This window comes from Oncorhynchus keta, chromosome 35, assembly GCF_023373465.1.
Source record: "Oncorhynchus keta strain PuntledgeMale-10-30-2019 chromosome 35, Oket_V2, whole genome shotgun sequence".
Taxonomy (NCBI): domain Eukaryota; kingdom Metazoa; phylum Chordata; class Actinopteri; order Salmoniformes; family Salmonidae; genus Oncorhynchus; species Oncorhynchus keta.
Window position 1 is genome coordinate 2400926 of NC_068455.1, and position 11177 is coordinate 2412102.

General features: G+C 43.8%; 1 protein-coding gene across 1 annotated transcript in view; it reads right to left on the reverse strand.

Annotated features, from left to right (window-relative positions):
- ap5s1 (adaptor related protein complex 5 subunit sigma 1) overlaps positions 1–10666 on the reverse strand; it is a 28080-nt gene extending 17414 nt beyond the window's left edge. The window contains exon 1 of the mRNA XM_052495925.1: positions 10352–10666. Coding sequence (XP_052351885.1) covers positions 10352–10533 — 182 coding nt within the window. The 5' untranslated portion in view covers positions 10534–10666. The remainder of the gene's footprint in view (positions 1–10351) is intronic.
- Positions 10667–11177: the final 511 nt, after the last annotated feature.

Sequence of the window (11177 nt, forward strand, 5' to 3'; positions counted from 1 at the left end):
CCAGGGCCCTATTCCCTATATAGTACACTACTGTTGACCAGGGCCCTATTCCCTATACAGAACACTACTATTGACCAGGACCCTATTCCCTGTATAGAACACTACTGTTGACCAGGACCCTATTCCCTATATAGAACACTACTGTAGACCAGGACCCTATATAGAACACTACTGTTGACCAGGACCCTATATAGAACACTACTGTTGACCAGGACCCTATATAGAACACTACTGTTGACCAGGACCCTATATAGAACACTACTGTAGACCAGGACCCTATATAGAACACTACTGTTGACCAGGGCCATATTCCCTATATAGAACACTACTGTTGACCAGGACCCTATTCCCTATATAGAACACTACTGTTGACCAGGACCCTATTCCCTATATAGAACACTACTGTTGACCAGAGCCCTATTCCCTATATAGAACACTACTGTTGACCAGGACCCTATTCCCTATATAGAACACTACTGTAGACCAGGACCCTATTCCCTATATAGAACACTACTGTTGACCAGGACCCTATTCCCTATATAGAACACTACTGTTGACCAGGACCCTATTCCCTATATAGAACACTACTGTAGACCAGGGCCCTATTCCCAATATAGTACACTACTGTTGACCAGGACCCTATATAGAACACTACTGTTGACCAGGACCCTATATAGTACACTACTGTTGACCAGGACCCTATTCCCTATATAGTACACTACTGTAGACCAGGACCCTATATAGAACACTACTGTTGACCAGGACCCTATATAGAACACTACTGTAGACCAGGACCCTATTCCCTATATAGAACACTACTGTAGACCAGGACCCTATTCCCTATATAGTACACTACTGTAGACCAGGACCCTATTCCCTATATAGAACACTACTGTAGACCAGGACCCTATTCCCTATATAGAACACTACTGTAGACCAGGACCCTATTCCTATATAGTACACTACTGTAGACCAGGACCCTATTCCCTATATAGAACACCACTGTAGACCAGGACCCTATTCCCTATATAGTACACTACTGTAGACCAGGACCCTATTCCCTATATAGAACACTACTGTAGACCAGGACCCTATTCCCTATATAGTACACTACTGTAGACCAGGACCCTATTCCCTATATAGAACACTACTGTAGACCAGGACCCTATATAGAACACTACTGTAGACCAGGACCCTATTCCCTATATAGAACACTACTGTAGACCAGGACCCTATTCCCTATATAGAACACTACTGTAGACCAGGACCCTATTCCCTATATAGAACACTACTGTAGACCAGGACCCTGTATAGAACACTACTGTTGACCAGGACCCTATTCCCTATATAGAACACTACTGTTGACCAGGGCCCTATTCCCTATATAGAACACTACTGTAGACCAGGACCCTATATAGAACACTACTGTTGACCAGGGCCCTATTCCCTATATAGTACACTACTGTAGACCAGGACACTATTCCCTATATAGAACACTACTGTAGACCAGGACCCTATATAGAACACTACTGTTGACCAGGACCCTATTCCCTATATAGAACACTACTGTTGACCAGGGCCCTATTCCCTATATAGAACACTACTGTAGACCAGGACCCTATATAGAACACTACTGTTGACCAGGGCCCTATTCCCTATATAGTACACTACTGTTGACCAGGGCCCTATTCCCTATATAGAACACTACTGTTGACCAGGACCCTATTCCCTGTATAGAACACTACTGTTGACCAGGACCCTATATAGAACACTACTGTTGACCAGGACCCTATTCCCTATATAGAACACTACTGTAGACCAGGACCCTATATAATATAATAATAATAATATACACTACTGCTTTTGACCAGGACCAGTCATGTGTGCATACATTCTATGTATAGAACCCACTACCCTGGCGTTACCAGCGCCATGACCCTGAGCTACCCTATATAGAACACTACTGTTGACCAGGACCCTATATAGAACACTACTGTTGACCAGGACCCTATATAGAACACTACTGTTGACCAGGACCCTATATAGAACACTACTGTAGACCAGGACCCTATATAGAACACTACTGTTGACCAGGGCCATATTCCCTATATAGAACACTACTGTTGACCAGGACCCTATTCCCTATATAGAACACTACTGTTGACCAGGACCCTATTCCCTATATAGAACACTACTGTAGACCAGGACCCTATATAGAACACTACTGTAGACCAGGACCTATATAGAACACTACTGTAGACCAGGACCCTATTAGAACACTATAGACCAGGACCCTAGAGTACACTACTGTTGACCAGGACCCTATTCCCTATAGAACACTACTGTAGACCAGGACCCTATATAGAACACTACTGTTGACCAGGACCCTATTCCCTAGAACACTATAGACCAGGGAGAACACTACTGTTGACCAGGACCCTATTCCCTATATAGAACACTACTGTAGACCAGGACCCTATATAGAACACTACTGTAGACCAGAGCCCTATATAGAACACTACTGTAGACCAGGGCCCTATTCCCTATATAGAACACTACTGTAGACCAGGACCCTATTCCCTATATAGAACACTACTGTAGACCAGGACCCTATATAGAACACTACTGTAGACCAGGGCCCTATTCCCTATATAGAACACTACTGTAGACCAGAGCCCTATATAGAACACTACTGTTGACCAGAGCCCTATATAGAACACTACTGTTGACCAGGACCCTATTCCCTATATAGAACACTACTGTTGACCAGGGCCCTATTCCCTATATAGAACACTACTGTAGACCAGGACCCTATTCCCTATATAGAACACTACTGTTGACCAGGACCCTATTCCCTATATAGAACACTACTGTAGACCAGGACCCTATTCCCTATATAGAACACTACTGTAGACCAGGACCCTATTCCCTATATAGAACACTACTGTTGACCAGGACCCTATTCCCTATATAGAACACTACTGTAGACCAGGACCCTATTCCCTATATAGAACACTACTGTTGACCAGGGCCCTATTCCCTATATAGAACACTACTGTTGACCAGGACCCTATATAGTACACTACTGTAGACCAGGACCCTATTCCCTATATAGAACACTACTGTAGACCAGGACCCTATTCCCTATATAGAACACTACTGTAGACCAGGACCCTATTCCCTATATAGTACACTACTGTAGACCAGGAACCTATTCCCTATATAGAACACTACTGTAGACCAGGACCATATTCCCTATATAGAACACTACTGTAGACCAGGACCCTATTCCCTATATAGTACACTACTGTAGACCAGGACCCTATTCCCTATATAGAACACTACTGTAGACCAGGACCCTATTCCCTATATAGTACACTACTGTAGACCAGGACCCTATTCCCTATATAGAACACTACTGTAGACCAGGACCCTATTCCCTATATAGTACACTACTGTAGACCAGGACCCTATTCCCTATATAGAACACTACTGTAGACCAGGACCCTATATAGAACACTACTGTAGACCAGGACCCTATTCCCTATATAGAACACTACTGTAGACCAGGACCCTATTCCCTATATAGAACACTACTGTAGACCAGGGCCCTATTCCCTATATAGAACACTACTGTAGACCAGGACCCTATATAGAACACTACTGTTGACCAGGGCCCTATTCCCTATATAGTACACTACTGTAGACCAGGACACTATTCCCTATATAGAACACTACTGTAGACCAGGACCCTATATAGAACACTACTGTTGACCAGGGCCCTATTCCCTATATAGTACACTACTGTAGACCAGGACCTATTCCCTATATAGAACACTACTGTTGACCAGGACCCTATTCCCTATATAGAACACTACTGTTGACCAGGGCCCTATTCCCTATATAGAACACTACTGTAGACCAGGACCCTATATAGAACACTACTGTTGACCAGGGCCCTATTCCCTATATAGTACACTACTGTTGACCAGGGCCCTATTCCCTATACAGAACACTACTATTGACCAGGACCCTATTCCCTGTATAGAACACTACTGTTGACCAGGACCCTATTCCCTATATAGAACACTACTGTAGACCAGGACCCTATATAGAACACTACTGTTGACCAGGACCCTATATAGAACACTACTGTTGACCAGGACCTATATAGAACACTACTGTTGACCAGGACCCTATATAGAACACTACTGTAGACCAGGACCCTATATAGAACACTACTGTTGACCAGGGCCATATTCCCTATATAGAACACTACTGTTGACCAGGACCCTATTCCCTATATAGAACACTACTGTTGACCAGGACCCTATTCCCTATATAGAACACTACTGTTGACCAGAGCCCTATTCCCTATATAGAACACTACTGTTGACCAGGACCCTATTCCCTATATAGAACACTACTGTAGACCAGGACCCTATTCCCTATATAGAACACTACTGTTGACCAGGACCCTATTCCCTATATAGAACACTACTGTAGACCAGGACCCTATTCCCTATATAGAACACTACTGTAGACCAGGGCCCTATTCCCAATATAGTACACTACTGTTGACCAGGACCCTATATAGAACACTACTGTTGACCAGGACCCTATATAGTACACTACTGTAGACCAGGACCCTATATAGTACACTACTGTAGACCAGGACCCTATATAGAACACTACTGTTGACCAGGACCCTATATAGAACACTACTGTAGACCAGGACCCTATTCCCTATATAGAACACTACTGTAGACCAGGACCCTATTCCCTATATAGTACACTACTGTAGACCAGGACCCTATTCCCTATATAGAACACTACTGTAGACCAGGACCCTATTCCCTATATAGAACACTACTGTAGACCAGGACCCTATTCCCTATATAGTACACTACTGTAGACCAGGACCCTATTCCCTATATAGAACACTACTGTAGACCAGGACCCTATTCCCTATATAGTACACTACTGTAGACCAGGACCCTATTCCCTATATAGAACACTACTGTAGACCAGGACCCTATTCCCTATATAGTACACTACTGTAGACCAGGACCCTATTCCCTATATAGAACACTACTGTAGACCAGGACCCTATATAGAACACTACTGTAGACCAGGACCCTATTCCCTATATAGAACACTACTGTTGAGACCAGGACCCTATTCCCTATATAGAACACTACTGTAGACCAGGACCCTATAGAACACTACTGTTGACCAGGCCCTATTCCTATATAGAACACTACTGTAGACCAGGACCCTATTCCCTATATAGAACACTACTGTAGACCAGGACCAGGACCCTATTCCCTATAGAACACTACTGTAGACCAGGACCCTATTCCCTATATAGAACACTACTGTTGACCAGGGCCCTATTCCCTATATAGAACACTACTGTTGACCAGGGCCCTATTCCCTATATAGAACACTACTGTAGACCAGGACCCTATTCCTATATAGTACACTACTGTAGACCAGGCCCTATTCCCTATATAGAACACTACTGTAGACCAGGACCCTATAGAACACTATGTAGACCAGGACCCTATATAGAACACTACTGTAGACCAGGACCCTATGTAGTACACTACTTGACCAGACCCCTATAGAACACTACTGTAGACCAGGACCCTATATAGAACACTACTGTTGACCAGGACCCTATTCCCTATATAGAACACTACTGTTGACCAGGACCCTATTCCCTATATAGAACACTACTGTAGACCAGGGCCCTATTCCCAATATAGTACACTACTGTTGACCAGGACCCTATTAGAACACTACTGTTGACCAGGACCCTATATAGTACACTACTGTTGACCAGGACCCTATTCCCTATATAGTACACTACTGTAGACCAGGACCCTATATAGAACACTACTGTTGACCAGGACCCTATTATATAGAACACTACTGTAGACCAGGACCCTATTCCCTATATAGAACACTACTGTAGACCAGGACCCTATTCCCTATATAGTACACTACTGTAGACCAGGACCCTATTCCCTATATAGAACACTACTGTAGACCAGGACCCTATTCCCTATATAGAACACTACTGTAGACCAGGACCCTATTCCCTATATAGTACACTACTGTAGACCAGGACCCTATTCCCTATATAGAACACTACTGTAGACCAGGACCCTATTCCCTATATAGTACACTACTGTAGACCAGGACCCTATTCCCTATATAGAACACTACTGTAGACCAGGACCCTATTCCCTATATAGTACACTACTGTAGACCAGGACCCTATTCCCTATATAGAACACTACTGTAGACCAGGACCCTATATAGAACACTACTGTAGACCAGGACCCTATTCCCTATATAGAACACTACTGTAGACCAGGACCCTATTCCCTATATAGAACACTACTGTAGACCAGGACCCTATATAGAACACTACTGTTGACCAGGGCCCTATTCCCTATATAGTACACTACTGTAGACCAGGACACTATTCCCTATATAGAACACTACTGTAGACCAGGACCCTATATAGAACACTACTGTAGACCAGGACCCTATATAGAACACTACTGTAGACCAGGACCCTATTCCCTATATAGAACACTACTGTTGACCAGGGCCCTATTCCCTATATAGAACACTACTGTTGACCAGGGCCCTATTCCCTATATAGAACACTACTGTAGACCAGGACCCTATTCCCTATATAGTACACTACTGTAGACCAGGACCCTATATAGAACACTACTGTAGACCAGGACCCTATATAGAACACTACTGTAGACCAGGACCCTATATAGAACACTACTGTAGACCAGGACCCTATGTAGTACACTACTGTTGACCAGGACCCTATTCCCTATATAGAACACTACTGTAGACCAGGACCCTATATAGAACACTACTGTTGACCAGGACCCTATTCCCTATATAGAACACTACTGTAGACCAGGGCCCTATATAGAACACTACTGTTGACCAGGACCCTATTCCCTATATAGAACACTACTGTAGACCAGGACCCTATATAGAACACTACTGTAGACCAGAGCCCTATATAGAACACTACTGTAGACCAGGGCCCTATTCCCTATATAGAACACTACTGTAGACCAGGACCCTATTCCCTATATAGAACACTACTGTAGACCAGGACCCTATATAGAACACTACTGTAGACCAGGGCCCTATTCCCTATATAGAACACTGCTGTAGACCAGAGCCCTATATAGAACACTACTGTTGACCAGAGCCCTATATAGAACACTACTGTTGACCAGGACCCTATATAGAACACTACTGTTGACCAGGGCCCTATTCCCTATATAGAACACTACTGTTGACCAGGGCCCTATTCCCTATATAGAACACTACTGTAGACCAGGACCCTATTCCCTATATAGAACACTACTGTTGACCAGGACCCTATTCCCTATATAGAACACTACTGTAGACCAGGACCCTATTCCCTATATAGAACACTACTGTAGACCAGGACCCTATTCCCTATATAGAACACTACTGTTGACCAGGACCCTATTCCCTATATAGAACACTACTGTAGACCAGGACCCTATTCCCTATATAGAACACTACTGTTGACCAGGGCCCTATTCCCTATATAGAACACTACTGTTGACCAGGACCCTATATAGTACACTACTGTAGACCAGGACCCTATTCCCTATATAGAACACTACTGTAGACCAGGACCCTATTCCCTATATAGAACACTACTGTAGACCAGGACCCTATTCCCTATATAGTACACTACTGTAGACCAGGACCCTATTCCCTATATAGAAAACTACTGTAGACCAGGACCATATTCCCTATATAGAACACTACTGTAGACCAGGACCCTATTCCCTATATAGTACACTACTGTAGACCAGGACCCTATTCCCTATATAGAACACTACTGTAGACCAGGACCCTATTCCCTATATAGTACACTACTGTAGACCAGGACCCTATTCCCTATATAGAACACTACTGTAGACCAGGACCCTATTCCCTATATAGTACACTACTGTAGACCAGGACCCTATTCCCTATATAGAACACTACTGTAGACCAGGACCCTATATAGAACACTACTGTAGACCAGGACCCTATTCCCTATATAGAACACTACTGTAGACCAGGACCCTATTCCCTATATAGAACACTACTGTAGACCAGGCCCTATTCCCTATATAGAACACTACTGTAGACCAGGACCCTATATAGAACACTACTGTTGACCAGGGCCCTATTCCCTATATAGTACACTACTGTAGACCAGGACACTATTCCCTATATAGAACACTACTGTAGACCAGGACCCTATATAGAACACTACTGTTGACCAGGGCCCTATTCCCTATATAGTACACTACTGTAGACCAGGACACTATTCCCTATATAGAACACTACTGTAGACCAGGACCCTATATAGAACACTACTGTTGACCAGGACCCTATTCCCTATATAGAACACTACTGTTGACCAGGGCCCTATTCCCTATATAGAACACTACTGTAGACCAGGACCCTATATAGAACACTACTGTTGACCAGGGCCCTATTCCCTATATAGTACACTACTGTTGACCAGGGCCCTATTCCCTATACAGAACACTACTATTGACCAGGACCCTATTCCCTGTATAGAACACTACTGTTGACCAGGACCCTATTCCCTATATAGAACACTACTGTAGACCAGGACCCTATATAGAACACTACTGTTGACCAGGACCCTATATAGAACACTACTGTTGACCAGGACCCTATTAGAACACTACTGTTGACCAGGACCCTATATAGAACACTACTGTAGACCAGGACCCTATATAGAACACTACTGTTGACCAGGGCCATATTCCCTATATAGAACACTACTGTTGACCAGGACCCTATTCCCTATATAGAACACTACTGTTGACCAGGACCCTATTCCCTATATAGAACACTACTGTTGACCAGAGCCCTATTCCCTATATAGAACACTACTGTTGACCAGGACCCTATTCCCTATATAGAACACTACTGTAGACCAGGACCCCCTATATAGAACACTACTGTTGACCAGGACCCTATTCCCTATATAGAACACTACTGTTGACCAGGACCCTATTCCCTATATAGAACACTACTGTAGACCAGGGCCCTATTCCCAATATAGTACACTACTGTTGACCAGGACCCTATATAGAACACTACTGTTGACCAGGACCCTATATAGTACACTACTGTTGACCAGGACCCTATTCCCTATATAGTACACTACTGTAGACCAGGACCCTATATAGAACACTACTGTTGACCAGGACCCTATATAGAACACTACTGTAGACCAGGACCCTATTCCCTATATAGAACACTACTGTAGACCAGGACCCTATTCCCTATATAGTACACTACTGTTGACCAGGGCCCTATATAGAACACTACTGTAGACCAGGACCCTATATAGAACACTACTGTTGACCAGGACCCTATATAGAACACTACTGTAGACCAGGACCCTATATAGAACACTACTGTAGACCAGGACCCTATTCCCTATATAGTACACTACTGTTGACCAGGGCCCTATTCCCTATATAGTACACTACTGTAGACCAGGGCCCTATTCCCTATATAGAACACTACTGTTGACCAGGACCCTATTCCCTATATAGAACACTACTGTTGACCAGGACCCTATATAGAACACTACTGTAGACCAGGACCCTATATAGAACACTACTGTAGACCAGGACCCTATTCCCTATATAGTACACTACTGTTGACCAGGGCCCTATTCCCTATATAGTACACTACTGTAGACCAGGGCCCTATTCCCTATATAGAACACTACTGTTGACCAGGACCCTATTCCCTATATAGAACACTACTGTTGACCAGGACCCTATTCCCTATATAGAACACTACTGTTGACCAGGACCCTATTCCCTATATAGAACACTACTGTTGACCAGGACCCTATATAGAACACTACTGTAGACCAGGACCCTATATAGAACACTACTGTAGACCAGGACCCTATTCCCTATATAGTACACTACTGTTGACCAGGGCCCTATTCCCTATATAGTACACTACTGTTGACCAGGGCCCTATTCCCTATATAGAACACTACTGTTGACCAGGACCCTATTCCCTATATAGAACACTACTGTTGACCAGGACCCTATTCCCTATATAGTGCACTACTGTTGACGTTGACCTACTTACAGTATTGTGCATTCAAAGAAGCTCACGTTCATATTTGACGTTACAGGATTGTCACGTTAGTGGCCTCGCCTGTATGTCAAAACAACAACACTGTATTTCTAGTTCCAGGACCGTCGCTCACCTCGCCACCACCGCTACCTTCTCATTTTGCAGAAGCCGCCTCTGTTCCGGTCCCAGTTCACTGTCCGCCCCGGTCAGCGCGCCCTCCTCCGGTCCAAACACACGGGAGTAGAGCACGCGGCTCTCCCCGGGGGCCAGAGTGCTTACCGGGTTAACGGTATGGATCAGGAAACATTGAACCATGGTGTCGCTGTGTGACTTAATGAACTAAGATATCGATCTAGTTAGTCTTTCTCTGTCGATAACGACAGGGATGCCAGATTGCAGGGCTTGTTGCGCTTTGCTTCCTGGATTCGATCAGGTGACAAGACAGATGCAGTCATTTGGAGGCAACACTAGAGGGCGCCACTTTCAGCGTAGAGAGAGAGAGAGAGAGAGAGAGAGAGAGAGAGAGAGAGAGAGAGAGAGAGCATGAAGAAATGAGTGGATCCGAATTTACCAGTGGTTTAAAAAGTACCCAATTGTCATACTTGAGTAAATGTAAAGATACCTTAATAGAAAATGACTCAAGTAAAAGTCAAAGTACTTGGTTTTAAATATACTTAATTATCAAAAGTAAATGTAATTGCTAAAATATACATAAGTATCAAAAGTGAAAGTATAAATAATTTCATAGTCCTGATATTAAGCAAACCAGACAGCATCGTGTTCTTGTTTTGTTTAATTTACAGACAGCCAGGGGCACTCTCCAACTCTCCATTTACAAATGAAGCATGTGTTTACAGAGTCCTCCAGACCAGAGCTGTACTGCCAGGAATGATTGGGATGTTCTCTGTTTAGTTTGTGAATGAAGACCATTTTCCTGTCCTGCCAAGCTTTCAAAATGT